Raw genomic sequence first — 22,983 nt, forward strand, 5'->3', positions numbered from 1 at the left:
AGATTAATAGAGATGGTGAGAGATCGAGAAAGAGATGGGGAGATGGAGAGAGATGGAGGGAGAGAGATAGATAGAGATGGAGGGAGAGAGATAGAGAGATGGAGAGATAGATAGAGGGGGATAGTGAGAGAGAAAGAAAGGAAACAAGAAAAAAAATTATCTTTAAAATAATATCAAAACAGAATTAACACAACAGTATATTTGGCATTTGGTGGCATTTTCTAGTACAGAGTACCAAGATGTGTGTGTGTGTGTGTGTGTGTGTGTGTGTGTGTGTGTGTGTGTGTGTGTGTGTGTGTGTGTGTGTGTGTGTTACCTCTGTAGTGCTCCATGCGTGTGTGGTGCGTCACTCCCTGGGACCTGAAGCTGAGGGAGAGGATGTACCGCGGGTCAGAACTGTCTCTCACCAGGAACGACCCGTCTGGCTTCCCCTTCAGCTTCATCTCTGCATCCTCCCAGTTCATAGGCCCCCAGTACCAGCCACACTGTAAAAAACACACATTAAGTTAATATAAATACACTATATAGGCCCCCAGTACTAACCACACTGTAAAAAACACACATTAAGTTAATATAAATACACTATATAGGCCCCCAGTACTAACCACACTGTAAAAAACACATGTTATATTAATATAAATACACTATATAGGCCCCCAGTACCAACCACACTGTAAAAAACACACATTAAGTTAATATAAATACACTATATAGGCCCCCAGTACTAACCACACTGTAAAAAACACATGTTATATTAATATAAATACAGCATATAGAACCCCAGTACCAACCACAATGTAGAAAACATGTTATATAAATACAGTATATAGAACTCCAGTACCAACCACACTGTAGAAAACATGTTATATAAATAAGTATATAGAACCCCAGTACCAACCACACGGTAGGAAACATGTTGTAAACGATCGAAAACCTATCTATATATAAGTGGCGGCTCGCTTCATGTGTGTGTTTGTAAAATGCATATTTTAAAAGCAAATTATTACGGTTTTGTATTTCTCTGTAATGTAGCACAGTGTTATTAACTTTAATTTTTACACTTCTTATATATATATTAGAGCTGGGCCGTTAATGGCGTTAACGTGCTGCGTTAACGCTATACTAGTATCGCGCGATAATATAATTGCCGTTAATGGCGTTAACGTGCTGCGTTAACGCTATACTAGTATCGCGCGATAATATAATTAACGCATTAACACTTTACTGCCGGGAACCGTCTTTAGACGTCTTTGCTGGCCATGCTAAAGTTGCCGGAGGACGCGTTACGTCGTCCTTATATCAATATTTCAAAAATCTGCGATCGGATTCATATGTCCCCTCCGCTGGCCTGAGATCCACCAGCAGGACCCACTGAGCTCTCTGGCGGTTCAGGAGCGCCATCTGGTGGCCGATCGGCGCAATCGCCAAACAGGATGTGGCATAGAGGTTGTCCCAGACGTCCGTAGTACTTCCGGGCGATCGCTATAGGTCATGGGACTCTGGCTCGTCACGCTACACGGTGATCGATTGGCAATAACTCGATAAACAACATGATTTGGACGTATATACCATTATACAAGCTGGAGATGGACCGGGTAAAAATATATCCCATAATGATAAGATTTCTACTCTACGATGATCGCCCAACGGCGCGCAGAGACTGGGGTGATTTTCAGCGTGTAACGTTACCGTCTTCGATACTAACTGCTATTATCAACATTTGACCCACATTAGATGATTGGTATAACGCTGCCCACGGAATTATAAACGCCCCCTCGCCCATCCGGTCAACATCAGATGACGTGTAGTAACTTCTAGAAGTACGTCTAGTTGGAATTTTTTATATCGCGCTGATTGCCATCAAACTGTATTTCATTATCAATATAATGCATTTGGGGCTATATATCACGTTCTGGAGAAAGCTGCAGAAAGAGATGAAAACATACTTATACATTAGACCATACTTTACTATGAATATGTGAATGAAAAAGTTTAACGTTGCTACACAATGAACAATACATATAGGACTTTGAATGGGCCCTAATAATGGCAATGTAGCAATAGAATTTAAAAAGTTATAGCCCTGCAAAGAAGGGGACTTTCTCCATAGACAAATAGCGCTGGCAATCTATGGTATATCATGAATTTAACCTTAGGCAGCCAAAGTGTTAATCTAAAAAAAAAAATTTTTTTTTTTTTTTACATTTTTTTTTTTACCTTTATTTACCCAGGGTAGGTTCGCTGAGCACAGATGCTCTTTTTCAGGAACGCCCTGCTTCACATTCACACAGTTCCATTCACACCTGGGAGCTGCCCAGTAGCCTACAACCACAGTTGACACCATTGGCCACTGAGCAACTCCACTGGAGCAGTTGATTCAAGCCATGTCACATCTTTCAAGTTTGAAATGATTCTTTCTGTTTTGCACCTGAGAGTGTGCTAGATACTGTACTGTACTGGTAATATTATTTATTTGTGTTAACTTCTGAATAAAACAACTTATTAAACACAAGTACATCTTATTGAACATTATTTTGATATTTCATTACCAATTATCATAGCAAAACAGCTTTTTCAAACAGTCTGTAATGCATTTTGGAAACGGGAGATGGGCTCATGGTGTAATGGGCCACCTGGCCTGAGAAACATAAGGAGGAAAGAAAAAGTAAGGACTTACTTCTGGTCATTATTTGGGTAGAACACACATATTTTGAATGCCTTCGGCAGGTTTTTTTTTTTTTATTTTTTTTTAGCCATTTTAATCTAGATTAATCTAGATTAAATCCAGGATTGCAGATAGATTAATCTAGATTAAAAAATTAATCTATGCCCACCTCTAATATATATATATATATATATTAGGGGTGTAACGTACACGTATCCGTACTGAACCGTTTCAGTAGTGGACCTTCGGTTCAGTACGCGCTGTGTACCGAACAAATGCAACGGTACGTTAACCACCAACGGAACGCACGTGCAGAACTTTTTTTTTGTTTTTGTTTTTGAAAGATAAATGTTTTAGTGTTTATCGCTTTTTACTACTGGGCAGTCCAGTAGAGAGAGAGAGAGGAGGAACGGGAGACAGAGTGGGGGGAAGACATTCGGCAAATAACGACGGGTCCGGGAATGGAACCCGGGTCGGCCGTGCCGGAAAAGAAATGTTGTGCAGAATTCAAGATCCAAGATCACCCCTTCCCAAAATATAACTTGCACAAAGGGCCGGATGTTCGTTCAGCCCACGCACAACACTGAGAGATTGCCTGTAATTTAGCATAGCCTCATAGTGTGGCGAACGCACACACACACCCTCTCTCTGTGCGTGAGGAGGATTGGTGCTAGATTGCTAGATTTGCAGAATTTCCCTCGGGATTATTAAAGGATTCTATTCTATTCTATTGAGAAGGGGCTGTCTCTCGGAGATCAAATTAATGATAGTTTGCAGCATATAGAACGGACATTCATACACAGCAACGCGCCTCCAAACAACGTGTGATAAACATGAATTGATATATTTTCCTTGGCATGAGACAGGAAATAGTATTTACCATTAGGGACCTGCATGACGCTTCTTTCTCTATTAAATAACGTTTTACTCTGAGGGATGGTGGTCGCGGTTGTTTGTATTCAGTTCAATGACGTCGCGTGTCTCCTACCCGTCATGCAGCGCATTCAGGTCCACAATCTAATATACATTTAAAAAGGTTTATTTTAACAAGTCGATCATTAATTTGAATATAGAATATTCATCGACAGCCCTACTTAACAGTTACTGCATCACCCCTGAGTGGAACATGGAAAGCCAAATGAATAAACTTAAACTTTCCCCCCACTGTACCGAAAACCCGTACCGAACGGTGACTTCAAAACCGAGGTACGTACCGAACCGTGGTTTTTGTGTATATATTAGGGGTGTAACGGTATAACGGTACACAAAAACCACGGTTTTATATATATAATATATATAATATAATTTATAAATTTATAATATATAAATTTATATATATAAAACCGTGGTTTTTGTGTCAATCAATCAAATGTATTTGTATAGCACATTTAGACATGACACTTGTCAACCAAAGTGCTTCACAGTAAGTCGCATAGCTAAAAACAAAGGAAAGTGCTAAAGTATAGAATAAACTGAAAATATATATATATATATAATTAACGTGCAACGACTAGTCAACTAATGTGGTGGAGCAGGACCAGCAGCCCTGCATCAGACGCTGTGCTCCTACCTTCTCCATCTCTCTGTGCTCCTACCTTCTCCATCTCTCTGAGCTCCTACCTTCTCCATCTCTCTGAGCTCCTACCTTCTCCATCTCTCTGTGCTCCTACCTTCTCCATCTCTCTGAGCTCCTACCTTCTCCATCTCTCTGAGCTCCTACCTTCTCCATCTCTCTGAGCTCCTACCTTCTCCATCTCTCTGAGCTCCTACCTTCTCCATCTCTCTGTGCTCCTACCTTCTCCATCTCTCTGTGCTCCTACCTTCTCCATCTCTCTGAGCTCCTACCTTCTCCATCTCTCTGTGCTCCTACCTTCTCCATCTCTCTGAGCTCCTACCTTCTCCATCTCTCTGAGCTCCTACCTTCTCCATCTCTCTGTGCTCCTACCTTCTCCATCTCTCTGAGCTCCTACCTTCTCCAGCTCTCTGTGCTCCTACCTTCTCCAACTCTCTGTGCTCCTACCTTCTGCATCTCTCTGAGCTCCTACCTTCTCCAGCTCTCTGAGCTCCTACCTTCTGCATCTCTCTGTGCTCCTACCTTCTCCATCTCTCTGTGCTCCTACCTTCTCCATCTCTCTGTGCTCCTACCTTCTCCATCTCTCTGTGCTCCTACCTTCTCCATCTCTCTGAGCTCCTACCTTCTCCATCTCTCTGAGCTCCTACATTCTCCAGCTCTCTGAGCTCCTACCTTCTCCATCTCTCTGAGCTCCTACCTTCTCCATCTCTCTGAGCTCCTACCTTCTCCATCTCTCTGAGCTCCTACCTTCTCCATCTCTCTGTGCTCCTACCTTCTCCATCTCTCTGTGCTCCTACCTTCTCCATCTCTCTGAGCTCCTACCTTCTCCAGCTCTCTGAGCTCCTACCTTCTCCATCTCTCTGAGCTCCTACCTTCTCCAGCTCTCTGTGCTCCTACCTTCTCCAGCTCTCTGTGCTCCTACCTTCTCCATCTCTCTGTGCTCCTACCTTCTCCATCTCTCTGTGCTCCTACCTTCTCCAGCTCTCAGACGCTCTGTGCTCCTACCTTCTCCAGCTCTCAGACGCTCTGTGCTCCTACCTTCTCCAGCTCTCAGACGCTCTGTGCTCCTACCTTCTCCAGCTCTCAGACGCTCTGTGCTCCTACCTTCTCCAGCTCTCAGACGCTCTGTGCTCCTACCTTCTCCAGCTCTTAGACGCTCTGTGCTCCTACCTTCTCCAGCTCTCAGACGCTCTGTGCTCCTACCTTCTCCAGCTCTCAGACGCTCTGTGCTCCTACCTTCTCCAGCTCTCAGACGCTCTGTGCTCCTACCTTCTCCAGCTCTCAGACGCTCTGTGCTCCTACCTTCTCCAGCTCTCAGACGCTCTGTGCTCCTACCTTCTCCAGCTCCCTGAGGCTGGTGGCGAAGCTGCTGGCGTCGGGCCGACTGAGTGGACAGAGGAGGGGCCGGGGGGCCAGTCTGGGTGGAGCATGCAGGCCGTCAGGACGCAACGCTATTGGTCGGGGGAGACCACGCAGGAAGGTGTCTGCAGTAACACACACACACACAGAGAGAGGCACATGCACACAGGTGATCAAATATGAGTCAACAGTGTGAGGGAGATGAGTACCAATACCCAAACTAAAGTCCAATGGGAGCGAGACATGGGTATACCCATATCTGAAACACAATGGGAAGCAGCACTTAGGAATAGTACTAAAATATCAAAATGTGTTAGATATAAAATTATACAATTAAAGATACTACACAGGGCCTATATAACACCCTGTACACTGAATAAAATGAATCACACCCTACCCAAATTGTGCTGACATGGGTGTGGAGTAGAGGGTACGCTCATGCACTTGCTGTGGCACTGCCCGCTTGTTAGGACATTTTGGTTGGACATTGCTGAGGACCTGTCAGTTACTCTCCAAATTGACATTAATCCTTGCCCTATAACTTGTATATTGGGTGTAAAAATGGACACTGCTCAAGCAAAGATTGTAAATAATATTGTAGCACTGGCTTTTCTAGCATGCAAACGGATTATTTTAATGAACTGGAAAGAACGCAAACCGAACTGCTTCAGTTTGGAGAACTGGCGCAAGGACTTCATGGACTTGATATCAATGGAACAGGCTGCTCTATCTCTTCAAGAGAGTGATCGGCCCGATGGCCTTCAAGGTCCCTGGAACTTTATTAGATCACTATCTGGAATATGTTTGTGTACTGAACCTTTGTAACACTCTGCCACACCCCCCCCCCTCACCCCCTTGTTATTATTATTATTATTATTATTATTATTATTATTATTATTATTATTATTATTATTATTATTATTATTATTATTATTATTTTGTCTTAGTTTGTCTTGTCATGTATGTATCGTCTTGCTTGTGAAAAATAAAAACTTTAAATATGAAAAAAAACAGTGTGAGGGAAAGAGAGAGATGCAGAGATTGAGAGAGAGATGGTATAACCATCATTTGGTGGCATTTTCAAGTACCAAGTAATAAAAATAATTGTGTGTGTGTCAGAGTTTCCGTTATCTGGTAATTACCGTTCTTTTACCGGGAAAATCTGTTGGAAGTCCGACATATTTAAATCTCTCTCTCTCTCTCTTCAGTACATAGCAGAGCTCTCTCTCTCGCTCTCTCTCTTCAGTACATAGCAGAGAGCTCTCTCTCTCGCTCTCTCTATTCAGTACATAGCAGAGAGCTCTCTCTCTCTCTCTCTTCAGTACATAGCAGAGAGCTCTCTCTCTCTCTTCAGTACATAGCAGTGAGCTCTCTCTCTATAGTACATAGCAGAGCTCTCTCTCTCTCTTCAGTACATAGCAGAGAGCTCTCTCTCTCTCTTCAGTACATAGAAGAGCTCTCTCTCTCTCTTCAGTACATAGCAGAGAGCTCTCTCTCTCTCTTCAGTACATAGCAGAGAGCTCTCTCTCTCTCTTCAGTACATAGCAGAGAGCTCTCTCTCTCTCTCTTCAGTACATAGCAGAGAGCTCTCTCTCTCTCTTCAGTACATAACAGAGAGCTCTCTCTCTCTCTTCAGTACATAGCAGAGAGCTCTATCTCTCTCTTCAGTACATAGCAGTGAGCTCTCTCTCTCTCTCTTCAGTACATAGCAGAGAGCTCTCTCTCTATAGTACATAGCAGAGAGCTCTCTCTCTCTCTCTTCAGTACATAGAAGAGCTCTCTCTCTCTCTCTTCAGTACATAACAGAGAGCTCTCTCTCTCTCTATTCAGTACATAGCAGAGAGCTCTCTCTCTCTCTCTCTTCAGTACATAGCAGAGAGCTCTCTCTCTCTCTTCAGTACATAGCAGAGAGCTCTCTCTCTCTCTCTTCAGTACATAGCAGAGCTCTCTCTCTCTCTCTTCAGTACATAGCAGAGAGCTCTCTCTCTCTCTTCAGTACATAGCAGAGAGCTCTCTCTCTCTCTCTTCAGTACATAGCAGAGCTCTCTCTCTCTCTTCAGTACATAGCAGAGAGCTCTCTCTCTCTCTTCAGTACATAGCAGAGAGCTCTCTCTCTCTTCAGTACATAGCAGAGAGCTCTCTCTCTCTCTTCAGTACATAGCAGAGAGCTCTCTCTCTCTCTCTTCAGTACATAGCAGAGAGCTCTCTCTCTCTCTTCAGTACATAGCAGAGAGCTCTCTCTCTCTCTTCAGTACATAGCAGAGAGCTCTCTCTCTCTCTTCAGTACATAGCAGAGAGCTCTCTCTCTCTCTTCAGTACATAGCAGAGAGCTCTCTCTCTCTCTCTTCAGTACATAGCAGAGAGCTCTCTCTCTCTTCAGTACATAGCAGAGAGCTCTCTCTCTCTCTTCAGTACATAGCAGAGAGCTCTCTCTCTCTCTTCAGTACATAGCAGAGAGCTCTCTCTCTCTCTCTCTTCAGTACATAGCAGAGAGCTCTCTCTCTCTCTCTTCAGTACATAGCAGAGAGCTCTCTCTCTCTCTCTTCAGTACATAGCAGAGAGCTCTCTCTCTCTCTTCAGTACATAGCAGAGCTCTCTCTCTCTTCAGTACATAGCAGAGAGCTCTCTCTCTCTCTTCAGTACATAGCAGAGAGCTCTCTCTCTCTCTTCAGTACATAGCAGAGAGCTCTCTCTCTCTCTTCAGTACATAGCAGAGAGCTCTCTCTCTCTCTCTTCAGTACATAGCAGAGCTCTCTCTCTCTCTCTCTTCAGTACATAGCAGAGAGCTCTCTCTCTCTCTCTCTTCAGTACATAGCAGAGCTCTCTCTCTCTCTCTTCAGTACATAGCAGAGAGCTCTCTCTCTCTCTCTTCAGTACATAGCAGAGAGCTCTCCCTCTCTCTCTTCAGTACATAGCAGAGAGCTCTCTCTCTCTCTCTTCAGTACATAGCAGAGAGCTCTCTCTCTCTTCAGTACATAGCAGAGAGCTCTCTCTCTCTCTTCAGTACATAGCAGAGAGCTCTCTCTCTCTCTCTCTTCAGTACATAGCAGAGAGCTCTCTCTCTCTCTTCAGTACATAGCAGAGAGCTCTCTCTCTCTCTTCAGTACATAGCAGAGAGCTCTCTCTCTCTCTTCAGTACATAGCAGAGAGCTCTCTCTCTCTCTTCAGTACATAGCAGACAGGGGAGGAAACTAACTTTTTGGCTTACCAGCCAACTGGCGGGTATCTGATTTTTTTTACCAGCCAAATAGATTTTTTACCAGACAAAAAAAATCGCTAATTGTGATAATTACTTCTTTGTACGTCTTCGTCTAAATTGATTTTCAATCATAGTAAATTAATCACACTGTCTCTACTCTTCAAAATATTACATCATTAAATCACATATGGGTTGGGCTGAACTGGGCAGTGAAAGATGCTGGGTTGGGCTGGTCTAGGTTATACTGAATGATGAATTGAAAATGGGGGACCCTGATGTAAACAAGACGAAAGTCTTTCTCTGGTCTGCATCCCCTTAACAATTGCATGTATTGAGCCGTACTGTACTGTACCCATTCTGCAATCTGTTAAATAAAGTTCTCATTCATCACAGCTCAACTACTAGGAATGTGTGTCTGACTCTTAAGTGCAGGAAATATTCATCAGAAAGGGGGGACATGATGGAGGGAATGGAAAGAGCAGGTTTGACAGGAGCAGGGTTGAAGGGATTGATTGATTGAAAAGTGTATTCACAGATTGCAGAATGGGTACAGTACAGTTCAATACATACAATTGTTAAGGGGATGCAGACGAGAGAAAGACTTTCGTCTTGTTTACATCAGGGTCCCCCATTTTCAATTCATCATAACATATTGGTGTGGAGGAAGTGGACAAGGCATTAAGCAAACAGGACTGAAATGGGGGACCCTGATGTAAACAAGACTAAAGTCCTTCTCTGGTCTGCATCCCCTTAACAATTGTGTGTATTGAGCTGTACTGTATTGTACCCATTCTGCAATCTGTTAAAGTTTTCAATCAATACTGGGTTGGGCAGTGAAAGAACCAAGCATTTCACTGTAATGTAATAGCTAAATAAAACAACTTGAACTTGACTTGTTACATTTGCACTCTGGTTGTATGCCAAATGTATTCTGGTTGTACTGTACTTGTGCTGTAAGATGACAATACATTGGAACCGAATCGACAACGCTAGGGGTTCAGCGGGTGTATTCTGAATGCCAAATATGACAACATCACCGTTGTGAAGGGCATATGGGCGAGTGGTGATATGCTGGGAAACCCGGTAATAATAAAATGTCACTCGGCTGCATTTAAGCAAAGCCGCTCAGTATAGTCCACTATGTTGAATGCGCGTTATGGTAGCTTGTTACATGCTAGGTAGCTAGCCGGCTAATGTTGTTGACTTGTCATTCTCATCCGACTCGAAGGAGACGCGTCGCGTGCTGTTGTTCGCCCCCATGTCAGACCGCACCGATATCCGAAAGCGACGACTCTACATGCAATTATTTTCATCCACTCATGTGTTTTTGTAAGTTTGTCTACGTTGTCAAGCCGACTGGCGACTGCCGGTGGCAGGAGTTTGTAGGTCTGCGCGCAGTCAGTGGTCTGTCCACTTCCCCTAGATGGGCGGCATCTTCTAGAAAACGAGTGTTCATTGGAGGAGCTTAGAGCGCATCTGTACAACGATGATGTTCATTGGTTATGGTCTGATTATTATGTGGCGCAAATGGGAGGAATCAAGGGGGGAGTCAGAGTTCGGTTTGTGTCAGTGAGCGAATCAGCAGATTGCAGAATGATTTTTTTGTTTTGTTTTGTAATTACTAGTACTCACCAGACTGGCGAGTGCTCTTCATGAATTACTCGCCAAACGTAAAAAATACTCGCAATTGGCGAGTAAAGTGGCCTAATTTCCTCCCCTGATAGCAGAGCTCTCTCTCTCTCTCTTCAGTACATAGCAGAGAGCTCTCTCTCTCTCTTCAGTACATAGCAGAGAGCTCTCTCTCTCTCTTCAGTACATAGCAGAGCTCTCTCTCTCTTCAGTACATAGCAGAGAGCTCTCTCTCTCTCTTCAGTACATAGCAGAGAGCTCTATCTCTCTCTTCAGTACATAGCAGAGAGCTCTCTCTCTCTCTTCAGTACATAGCAGAGAGCTCTCTCTCTCTCTTCAGTACATAGCAGAGAGCTCTATCTCTCTCTTCAGTACATAGCAGAGAGCTCTCTCTCTCTCTTCAGTACATAGCAGAGAGCTCTCTCTCTCTCTTCAGTACATAGCAGAGAGCTCTATCTCTCTCTTCAGTACATAGCAGAGAGCTCTCTCTCTCTCTTCAGTACATAGCAGAGAGCTCTCTCTCTCTCTTCAGTACATAGCAGAGAGCTCTATCTCTCTCTTCAGTACATAGCAGAGAGCTCTCTCTCTCTCTTCAGTACATAGCAGAGAGCTCTATCTCTCTCTTCAGTACATAGCAGAGAGCTCTATCTCTCTCTTCAGTACATAGCAGAGAGCTCTATCTCTCTCTTCAGTACATAGCAGAGAGCTCTCTCTCTCTCTTCAGTACATAGCAGAGCTCTCTCTCTCTCTCTTCAGTACATAGCAGAGAGCTCTCTCTCTCTCTCTCTTCAGTACATAGCAGAGAGCTCTATCTCTCTCTTCAGTACATAGCAGAGAGCTCTATCTCTCTCTTCAGTACATAGCAGAGAGCTCTCTCTCTCGTACATGGCAGAGCTGTGGCTCTGCGCTGTCCATGGTGCTGAACTGGACTTCAGAGAGGCAACTGAAAAGTCTAATTTCTCTCTCGTTCACTTAGACAAAAACAAAGCCTGAAACACCTCAATAACACAGGCAACAGTCTGAGTCTTCCATCAACATCTAAGCTAGTCAGACACTAACCCTATGCACATCGTGCATGCAAGTCTATTGACTGGACTTGTTTTATTTGGAATATAAAGTAGCCTGCTTTTCAATAAAAATATATTATGAATATATATGACTTGTACTTGATGAAATTCTTGATACAGCCAAATCAATTGTTTTGACAGTCTTTTTCTCATTTGCCTGCTGGGACATTGATGTCTTACAGGTGGAATGGCACCAACAGAAACTTGTGTGTGTGTGTGTGTGTGTGTGTGTGTAAGTGTGTGTGTGTGTGTGTGTAGTAAAGTGTCTTGCTCAAGGTCACTTCGACTGCTGTCAGGAGGAGCCGGAGTGTGTGTGTGTGTGTGTGTGTGTGTGTGTGTGTGTGTGTGTGTGTGTGTGTGTGTGTGTGTGTGTGTCAGTGAGTGTGTGTGTCTGTATGTGTGTCAGTGAGTGTGTGTGTCTGTATGTGTGTCTGTGTGTGTATGTGTATGTGTGTGTGTGTGTGTGTGTGTCTCACCATTGAGGCTGAGGCTGTGCTGGATGGTGCTGATAGAGGGGGGCAGGGCCAGGGGCCGAGGGGGGAGGGACTGCATGGAGGCCCCCAGGGGCCCCTGCTGCTGTGGAGCCGCGCCAAAGTCATCTGGGACAACAACAATAACAACAACAGAACGTCAAGGTAGAGCCACGTGGGAAGAAAGAAATATCTAGATGGAATGTGGGGTCCATTTGGGACCACACTCTCTCTCTCTCTCTCTCTCTCTCTGTAAGTATTCATGTCCATTTGGGACCACACTCTCTCTCCGTAAGTATTCATGTCCATTTGGGACCACACTCTCTCTCCGTAAGTATTCATGTCCATTTGGGACCACACTCTCTCTCCGTAAGTATTCATGTCCATTTGGGACCACACTCTCTCTCTGTAAGAATTCATGTCTATTTGGGACCACACTCTCTCTCCGTAAGTATTCATGTCTATTTGGGACCACACTATCTCTCTCTCCATAAGTATTCATGTCTATTTGGGACCACACTCTCACTCTCTCTCTCTCTCTGTAAGAATTCATGTCTATTTGGGACCACACTCTCTCTCCGTAAGTATTCATGTCTATTTGGGACCACACTATCTCTCTCTCCGTAAGTATTCATGTCTATTTGGGACCACACTCTCACTCTCTCTCTCTCTGTAAGAATTCATGTCTATTTGGGACCACACTCTCTCTCCGTAAGTATTCATGTACATTTGGGACCACACTCTCTCTCTCTCTCCGTAAGTATTAATGTATATTTGGGACCACACTCTCTCTCCGTAAGTATTCATGTCTATTTGGGACCACTCTCTCTCTCTCTGTAAGTATTCATGTCTATTTGGGACCACACTCTCACTCACTCTCTCTCTCTCTGTAAGAATTCATGTCTATTTGGGACCACGCTCTCTCTCTCCATAAGAATTCATGTCTATTTGTTCAAGTTTCAAGTTTCTTTAATAGTTGTCATACAGAAGTACAGAATACTTTTATACAAAATGCTTCTTACTGTTACGCTCCAGAGACTGTGCTAGACAAGATAAGTACGAAATAAAATAGTATAGCATGTAGAATAGAAGTAAAAATAGAGGTCACAGTGTTCAGTATAGACATATGTACAATGTTCGATGCAGAATAGAAGTAACTGAGTTACCATACAATATACAATATACTATGCAATGTACTAATATACAATACTATATAGTGCAGAGCAGAAATGGGATGAGGTACAATTTAGGTACAATTTACAGTAAGGTGTACGAGTTGTAGTGCAAATCCTTTACCAATAAATATAAAGTGTAAAGTGTGTTTCTGTGATCTAAAGTGTGGAGAGTGGGTGCTGCAGTGTGTTGTTTGTTTAAGTGAGTGTGTGCGTGTGGGTGTGTGTGCTGTGTGCATTTGATGGTTGTTGCATAGTGTTTATTGTTCGTTGAGCAGCCTGATGGCCTGGGGATAGAAGCTTCTTCGGAGTCTTTCTGTGCTCGCCTTAAGACTCCGGTATCGCTTGCCTGACCACACTCTCTCTCTCTCTCTCTCTCTCTCTCTCTCTCTCTCTCTCTCTCTCTCTCTCTCTCTCTGCAAGTATTCATGTCTATTTGGGACCACACTCTCTCTCTCTCCGTAAGTATTCATATCTATTTGGGACCACTCTCTCTCTCTCTCTCTCCGTAAGTATTCATGTCTATTTGGGACCACACTCTCTCTCTCTCCGTAAGTATTCATGTCTATTTGGGACCACACTCTCTCTCTCCATAAGTATTCATGTCTATTTGGGACCACACTCTCTCTCTCTGTAAGTATTCATGTCCATTTGGAAGGAACCACACTCTCTCTCTCTGTAAGTACTCATGTCTATTTGGAAGGAACCACACTCTCTCTCTCTGTAAGTACTCATGTCTATTTGGAAGGAACCACACTATCTCTCTCTGTAAGTACTCATGTCTATTTGGGACCACACTCTCTCTCTCTCTCTCTCTGTAAGTATTCATGTCTATTTGGGACCACACTCTCTCTCTGTAAGTATTCATGTCCATTTGGAAGGAACCACACTCTCTCTCTCTGTAAGTACTCATGTCTATTTGGAAGGAACCACACTATCTCTCTCTGTAAGTACTCATGTCTATTTGGGACCACACTCTCTCTCTCTCTCTCTCTCTCTGTAAGAATTCATGTCTATTTGACGATATTCCCGAGCACCTAGCTCTACAATGGTCCAGCTGGATGGAGGACCTTCGTCTGTTGGAGGATTTCGGAGTGCCTCGGAGTTTCAAGCCCAGGGGCTTTGGCAAAGCAACAGGCAACCAGCTGCATCACTTCGCAGATGCTAGCCAAGAAGGTTACGGAACGGTGAGCTATCTGCTACAGAAGCGGGATGACAGCCAGCTTCATGTTGCCTTCGTCATGGCAAAGGCGAGTGGCACCGCTCAAGCCCCTTACTATCCCGCGCATGGAACTAGCAGCCGCTACCTTGGCCGCGAGCATGGACAGGACCTTGAGATCCGAGCTGGAGCTCCCCTTACACCAATCTATGTTCTGGTCTGACAGCACCACTGTGCTCAAATACATCGCAAACAGAACCAGTAGGTTTCGCACCTTCGTAGCGAATCGAGTGGAGACCATCTTGAAGCTGTCAGAAGTAGGACAGTGGCGGTATGTAAATACTGAAACCAATCCTGCTGACCACGCGTCGAGAGGACTCAATGTGGAATCATTCCTGCGCAATGAGACTTGGATACAGGGGCCGGAATTCCTCATGAAGCCCGAAGAGGAATGGCCTCGGAACCCAGAACACCAGGAGGACCTAACCACGGAGGATCCAGAGGTAAAGAACGCCGTGGTCAGCGCTACTGCAGCTCAAGAGCAGTTCGACCCGGTTCAGCAGTTCCTGGAATATTACTCCAATTGGAACCGGCTCAAGAAGGCAGTAGGTTGGATGCTGAGGTTTAGAAGCATTCTGCGGATGCTGTACCGCAAGAGAAAGAAGATGAATGCCTCGCTCCCACAGTCTGAGGTACAGATACAAATGGAGATCTTCAAGGCAAGCCTGGAGAAGACCAACCTCACTGTGGAGAATATAAAGGAAGCAGAGCTTGAGATCATTCGTTACAGTCAGCGACAGAAATACTCAGAAGAAATCGCCGCGCTTCGGAAGGGTGACTACGTCAATAAGAGCAGTCATATCGCTAAGCTCCAGCCAGTACTGCAAGAGGGAATCCTCAGAGTAGGTGGAAGGCTTGACAAATCGGCGATGCCTGAAGAGGCTAAACACCCAGCCATCCTACCCAAGGATTTCCATGTAACGGTGCTTATACTCCGAGACATCCACCAGAATGTGGGTCACAGCGGTCGCAACCACGTATTGTACAAGCTGCGACTCAAGTTTTGGATCCCTGGAGCTCACACGGCCATACGAAGAGTCCTCTCTAGGTGTGTAACCTGTCGACGCTCACATGGGGCTGCTGGACAACAACAGATGGCGGATTTACCCCAGGACAGGGTTCTTCCAGATGACCCCCCTTTCACCAACACTGGGGTAGACTACTTCGGTCCGTTCGAAGTCAAACGCGGCAGAAGTGTCGTGAAGAGGTGGGGTTGCATCTTCACCTGTCTGGCTATCCGTGCCGTCAACCTTGAGGTGGCCGCGTCGTTGGATACAGACTCCTTCATTGACGCTCTCCGGCGCTGTCAAGTGTCAAGACAAAGACGACCATTTTAGATGGACCTATCACCAAGGTCGGTCTTCTCCAAGAGGCTGCCTGAGGCGGTGGTAAGGACCGTCCTCCTACGGTGTGCCATGTACTAGTGACCTCTGGCACCAGGTATTGGTAATCCCGCAGCAGAGACACTTCTCTGTTGAAATAGTGTTTGGTTTGGCTCCTTGGTTTTTAGTAGTTAGTAATTGTTTCTAGATTAGAAGGACAATTAGGGGCGGTCAGGTGGCGTAGCGGAGATTGCGCTCGTCACCAACGCAGGAGATGCTGGGTTCGAGCCCAGCTCTCGGCGTTGCCACCAGCTTGGCTGGCCGTTCACACTAATACAATTGGCAGTATTAGGGGGTGGGGAAGTTGGCGGGTGGGAATCTGGCATTGTGGACAGCGACGCCTACAGGTCAGGTCTCTGTGCTTGCTAAGCGGGGCAGGACTTGGTGGAGATAGCGTGCCCTCCCACGCGTTACACTTCACCAATGAGAGTCCTCGCTGCCAAGTGAAAAGACGTCACTGGCTGTCGGCGCACGTCTCGGAGGAAGCGTGCGATTGACTCGGGACGCCCTTGTACCGACTCGTAGGAGAACATGCATACAGCAGCCAGGTAGGGGAGGGGGGGGAATTGGCACAACGACTAATTGGGACGGGGAGAAAATCAGAGAAATCAGAAACAGACAAAAACAAATTAAGGACAATTAGGGGCCGGTGTAAGAGCCAAAGCTATATGGGTTTAGGTTATTGTATTATATGAATGTTTAATATTGATGGGATTTAGAGAGAGTCATTGAACCGTCGTATTTGTCATAATAGAGCATTCTAGAACATAGAATCTTCTAGAACGTTTGTGGTGATGTCAGAATAGATCTTTCTAGAACATAAAACAGTCCGGAACGTTTGGGGTGATGTCATAGTAGTACTTGACGTCATAATAGAAAGTTCTGGAACCTTCGTGATGTCACCGTATGACGTCATAACCAAACATTGTGTTTCCTCAGAATGGGTCTTTTTGCATCTTCGACCAGACTGAATAGGACCGAACGGATGGACTCAACCATGGACTGAAGCCAGAAGCCAATGAAGGAATTTTCATCGGTCGAGTCGGCTGTGATTTTGGAGACTGGGAAAATACAGTTTTCTTACCTTGTAGTAGTACTTGTGGCCTGTATTAGTACTTGTAGCTGGTAGGAGCCACTTGTATTAGTATTTGTAGGAGTGACAGGAATATTTAGGAAAGTAGATTTAGGACCACTTCTGTAAAGAGAGACTTTGCAAATAAACCATTTGGATATCAATACCGTCTTCCGGTCTGACTTCCTGTCCTAACGTTCTAATCTACACTGCTGCCACCTGTCGTCACGGAGGGGAATTGCAGCCATTTTGTATAAATAAAAAAATACGGGGAAATATTTTAACGGGAGGACGGCGGGAGAGAAGGTTGAAATAGGACAAGGACAAGAAGTTTGTCTGGAACCACGGCATCACCTCTCCGCTGAAGAACACACGCAAGAGGAGGTTCCGCAAGGCGGCGAAGAAGAAGTACATCGAGTCTCCTGATGTGGAGAAGGAGGTGAAGAGATTGCTGAGCACCGACGCAGAGGCTGTCAGCGTCCGGTGGGAGCTGATCGCGGAGGACGAGACCAAGGAGCCCGAGCAGCAAGGCTCCCTGGCCAACCTGGACTCCTCCCCGGGCACCTCGGGGCACAAGATGGGCCACGGCTCCTCAGCCCAGCGCGACGAGTTGAGGGAGATCTTCAACGACATCAGCAGCAGCAGTGAGGACGAGGACGACCGACACCTGGAGGACGAGGACCTGAACATCATGGACACGGAGGACGACCTGGTGCGACAGCTGCACGACAAGCTGGACGACTCCGACTCGGCGCGACACGAGAGCGACGGGAACAACCAGATCGTGATGGAGTTCCAGGTGCAGCTGAACGGCGTGAAGACCAAGCTGCAGGAGACGCGCGCGCGCAAGAAGCAGCAGGAGGAGCTCATCATGAAGGTGGAGAACCAGGCCCTCAAGCACCGTTTCCAGGCGCTGTTGAATGAGATCGTGCAGCAGGAGGAGCGGGAGATGGAGCAGCTGGCCTCTCTTCAGGAACAGCTGGACTCCCTCATCGAGAAGTGACCACCAGGGGGCAGCCTCGGGTCATGCGCCGCCGGGAGCAGAGAAGAAGCACCTGAGTGACGCGCACGGGAGGGAGGAGCTTTCAGTCACATGACATGCCGTGTCCTTAGTTAGTGTCGGAACCATTTCTTTTTTTATTGTTAATGGTTTATGTCACTGAGAGTTGACGGGATTCATGTTCAATTGTCATGTTATGCAAAATTAAACTACTTGGATGGATTTGCCAAAAAATCCATCTCTCTGTAAGTATTCATGTATATTTGGGACCACACTCTCTCTCTCTCTGTAAGTACTCATGTCTATTTGGGACCACACTCTCTCAGTCTCTCTCTCCATAGGTATTCATGTATATTTTGGGGACCTCTCTCTCTCACACATGACTCCAATCGCATCCATCTGAGAAAACATCCCTGCCAGATCGACGTGAGTGAACTGAGTGAGTGAGTGAGTGAGTGAGTGAGTGAGTGAGTGAGTGGAGTGAGTGAGTGAGTGAGTGACCAGCGTGCCGTGGGAAAGAGAGGGAAAAATAATGGAAGAAAGAAAGAAAGAAAGAAAGAAAGAAAGAAAGAAAGAAAGAAAGAAAGAAAGAAAGAAAGAAAGAAAGAAAGAAAGAAAGAAAGAAAGAAAGAAAGAAAGAAAGAAAGAAAGAAAGAAAGAAAGAAAGAAAGAAAGAAAGAAAGAAAGAAAGAAAGAGTAGTGGCTTAGTTGTGTTGACACAGCAGGAGACATTCCAATTTAACAGGTGTTTCTAATTTATTCAAGAAATAGAAGTTAACAGAAGATTTTGAAGGAAGATAGGTCTATGGATTACCAAGCTGGCATACCACAACGAAAAATCACTCTGACCCCCCCCCAACTCTACGTGCACAGATAATATCTTCTTCCAGCCCCCGCCCCAACATGACATATGATGATGGTTTCCACTCATCTCCCTTTCCCGGAATCATCGAGGTCCTGTCGACCCCTTATCGGACCACCCTGTCTCCCCTTACGCTGTTTACCTTCCCCGGGCAAACCAACAGGCCTTGGAAGTTTGAACTATCCCAAAACACACATTCTTACACATCATCCGACATTAACCCCTTCCTACCTCTCCCAGCCATGCACATTTTCCACTACAAAAGAAAGAAAGAAAGAAAGAAAGAAAGAAAGAAAGAAAGAAAGAAAGAAAGAAAGAAAGAAAGAAAGAAAGAAAGAAAGAAAGAAAGAAAGAAAGAAAGAAAGAAAGAAAGAAAGAAAGAAAGAAAGAAAGAAAGAAAGAAAGAAAGAAAGAAAGAAAGAAAGAAAGAAAGAAAGAAAGAAAAGTACCAAGCAGACTCAGGCTCCGTCTGGGCGGGGGAGGGGGGGTGGGGGGGTGCAGAGAGTTGACCCCCCTCCGAGAAATATCCACATCAACAAGAGACACCGTCTCACCTGGTCACACACACACAGTCACACACACACATAGTGTCACACAATGTCAGAAACACACATACAGGTGGGGGAAGAGACAGAAGGAAAAGAGAAAGAAAAAGTTAGTATAAAAAGGACAGAATGTTAGCAGAGTTTAAACAGTAGAAGAATAACTACAAAGAGAACCCCAGAAGAAGAGCAAGAGAGCAGGAAGTAGCTATGGGTCCAGGAGGCGTGTAGCCTTTTTACAACGCATCCGCGTTTCCGGCGCTCTGATTGGCCAGGTCATGTGACATGTGCGCCCAATAGCGTGTTTGCCCATTTCCACGTCGAACAGCCTGCAAACTACCTGGCGTTCTATCGCCATGCTCTAAGACAAACTCTAACCTTAACCAACTTCGAAAGAGTGCCTAAGCTTAACCGGCGAAAGAACTTGCCGTCACGCTCTAAGACAAACTCTAACCTTAACCAACTTCGAAGAGTGCCTAAGCTTAACCAGTGTAGAAACTTGCCGTCCCACGATTGGCGCTCATGTCACATGACCTGGCCAATCAGAGCGCAAAACGGGAACCCAGAAACGCGGATGCATTGTAAAAAGGCTTCAAGCGTCCAGGAGAAGACGTACACTGGATGTTATTAACTATTTGTTTGCTTGAAACTTGAGACCAGATGATCATCTCTGTTGATGATGATATAGCGCCCCCTAGGAGGACCAAAGCACCCCAAAGAAATGTAGCCGTTTTAGATATAAACTATATATAAATCCTGGAGCACCCTGAACAGCATCGGCAAGCAGATACGGACCACTAACCTAGTTTAAAACTCAGAGAGAGGTGTTACTGGCCAACAGCTAGCTGGTCCGTAGCCGCTTCCATTCATTTATGCTAAGCTAGGCTAGTTTGCAGGCCGGATAGCTTCTACTGAAAGGACAGAGATTTGGTATATATCCTCTCGACTCTGGAGAGAGACGTTTCCCCGTAGTGTTGCCATGTTCCTTTAAAGTGCTCCTTGGTGAAATGAGGTGGAAACCAGGGTGACAGGAGTGTTTTATCTCGTCCTCCCAGGCTGTCAACTGCAAGGTTTCTACACTACTTATTTGTAGTGGCCTACAACAACAACAACAACAACAACAGGCCCCGACCACAAACGCCTGTCCCCCAAAGTGAGACACTGACAAACCTTTTAACACTTCCTGCATGCCCACTATCCTTTCCTCTGCTCCACTGAGAGCTGCGTCCCGTCCCTCAGCAGAGAAGAAAGAGACGAGGACACATGAGAAGAATTCTCACATGAGAGTTAGGGATGGGTACCGAATACGGTACGTTTAAGGGTACCGACCCAATCACGTCGGTACTACCGAGTACCGATTCACGTGAGATCAACCGGTGCCACATTTCGGTACTGTTTTTTTTCTTTTTTTTAGTCCGATGACGTCAACGTTTCGTTTACAGCTAAACGAAAACCTATGAAGTGTGCCGCACAATACACGCTTACCTAGGATTTGACTTGATTCAACAACAACAAAGCAGTCGGGGCAATGGCAAGCTGAAAACGGTCGCAAGTGTGGTTACACTTTACAAAGCTAGATGCAGACAACGCTCGCTGCAATATTATATATATATATTAACAAATTGTTCTAAATAAATAATAATGATAATAAATCATTTGAAGTTGGGAATTTTTTTTTTTACAACTGAGGTAGGTAGATTACATTTTTAGAAACTAAAGTACCGAAAAAAGGTACCGTTGGGTATCGATTCAAATGTGAACGGTACCCAACCCTAATGAGAGTGAACCGGTCTTACACACAAAGTACCATTCATTAATTAATTAATCATTGCATTTATATGCATTTTATATGGACTAGGGCCGTCTTAAATACTTCGAAGCTTCGTTCGATGGGCATGGGATTCGAATATGAATTTTTTTTCGATTATATTAAAATAAAATAGAAAATATGTATTTTCTTTTCTTTGTGTGCAAAATCAACTCTGCCTCTCTTTGTTAATTACAACAAGCAATGCTGTTTGTTATTTAAGATGAGGTCGGACTCGGCACTGACAGATTTGTGTTCATTGTGCTGCTTTTATAAAGCCTCAAATGACGGCATACAATATTTCATGAAAGCAAAGTGTTTCGTTTGTCTAAGATTTAAAAAGGTTTTTAACTTTAACTGACAAAGTTGAACAAAGTGCTGTACAAGTCCCACAACATTAACACATTGTGCGCCATAAACGGCGTAAGACGTTATTGCCCGCCATGCGTTGAACGCCAACAACCGTGTAAATCGTTTTTGGGATCTATTTTTCATTTTTTTGCCATGGCATTCATAATTCATCCAGCCTTCCTCCGGACTGCAGCGGCACCCTGTCTGAGATTGCAACGCCTCAATACCGCCGCCTGGTGGATGGTCGGGCGAGTTACACTCACGCTAAACCGGAAGTGGCGATCTGTGCATCAAGGAAATTCGGCTCAAATTTGACAATTGATGGCTTATTTTGAAGGTATGAATCTGTAATTTTACATTATGTAACAAAAAAAAGGAATATTCTGAGGAGGAGAAGCTCTTCAGCTTAGACCCCTAAATCCCTTCAAGGGCTTCTGCATCATCATGCAAAACTAAGTCCATACAATACCCAACATATGCACAATTGCCATGATTTTCTGTGTTTACAGTATAGTGTATTTTTTTTTTTTTTTATCCTTTTTTAATTTTGTTTTGCTTTATCTGAACACAGTACTGCAATGTACGATATTGAGTAGGGCCTATTTGCTTTTTTGGTTGTTGTGAAAACGTGCCTAATAAAAACAGTGAAATCAAAGACTGCAGTGTTTTATACAGTATATATATGCAAGTAGGCCTGCCGCGATAAGCAATAAATCGATTAATTGCTGCGATAATTAAAATGAATGCAATGATTTTGACGGGCGCGATTAATTGCTATTTGCGCGTTTGTTTTAATGAGGCGGAACCAGTGCCCCTCAGTCACTGTCCGTGTTGGGAGGCGGCCGCTGACGTTACTAGAGTACAGCACGGGAGCTCCGTGGGGCAACGCCACATAGACATTTCTCAATAGTGTTGCTCCTTTTAACCAAGTAGCATTATTTGTAGTGTAACGTTAGCTATTTTTAGACCCAAGTAGTTACTCGCTACTGCCCGGAGAAACTGGACTGCTAAATAAAGATTAAAGATCTAGCGTTCGTTGATGCTCATTCAATGCTAACAACATTAGCTACAAACGAAATACAACGTATAGCATAGCTACAAGTACAACACAGAATAACGTTAATACAATTACATGCATCATTGTTTACAATTAACGGGTGGGGCTAGTCAAAGGACTGGACACGGGACAAGTTAAACATGAATTAATTTATTATAACACTCCGTAGTTTCTAGTCGTGCTGCAGTGCTTACGCACCACAGCTATTATATTATATACTGCTTTGACGCTTCCTCCTCATCGTTGATTGCTGTAGTAGCTGCATCTAACGTTAGTAGCTAACGTTAAAACTAACCTAAAGTTAGTTGTTCACCAACAATTTGTTTTATCATTAGCTCAAAAACATCATATCATTAGCCCAAGTTGTCGGCTCATAGTTTCTGCTTAGGATAATCACAAAATACTTCCGTCCGGTCGGTGGGCTTCAAAAATAAAAGTCTAAACACCGGAAAAGACGGAGCGGTGGGCTTCAAAATAAAAGTTTGGGGAAATAAAAAAAATTCTCTAACCGGTCGCAATAATATCGCTTATCGCGATATTTTCGGGGGCAATTAATC

General features: G+C 44.6%; 1 protein-coding gene across 1 annotated transcript in view; it reads right to left on the reverse strand.

Moving 5' to 3' along the window:
* Nucleotides 1-22,983, reverse strand: part of socs7 (suppressor of cytokine signaling 7) — a 58,309-nt gene that overhangs the window by 11,724 nt on the left and 23,602 nt on the right. The window contains exons 3-5 of the mRNA XM_084329762.1: nt 11,969-12,091; nt 5,574-5,722; nt 317-485 (exon numbers count right to left, since the gene is read on the reverse strand). Of these exons, the coding sequence (XP_084185888.1) occupies nt 317-485; nt 5,574-5,722; nt 11,969-12,091 (441 nt within the window). The remainder of the gene's footprint in view (nt 1-316; nt 486-5,573; nt 5,723-11,968; nt 12,092-22,983) is intronic.

Source organism: Notolepis coatsorum (assembly GCF_963971535.1).
Source record: "Notolepis coatsorum genome assembly, chromosome: 14".
NCBI lineage: Eukaryota > Metazoa > Chordata > Actinopteri > Aulopiformes > Paralepididae > Notolepis > Notolepis coatsorum.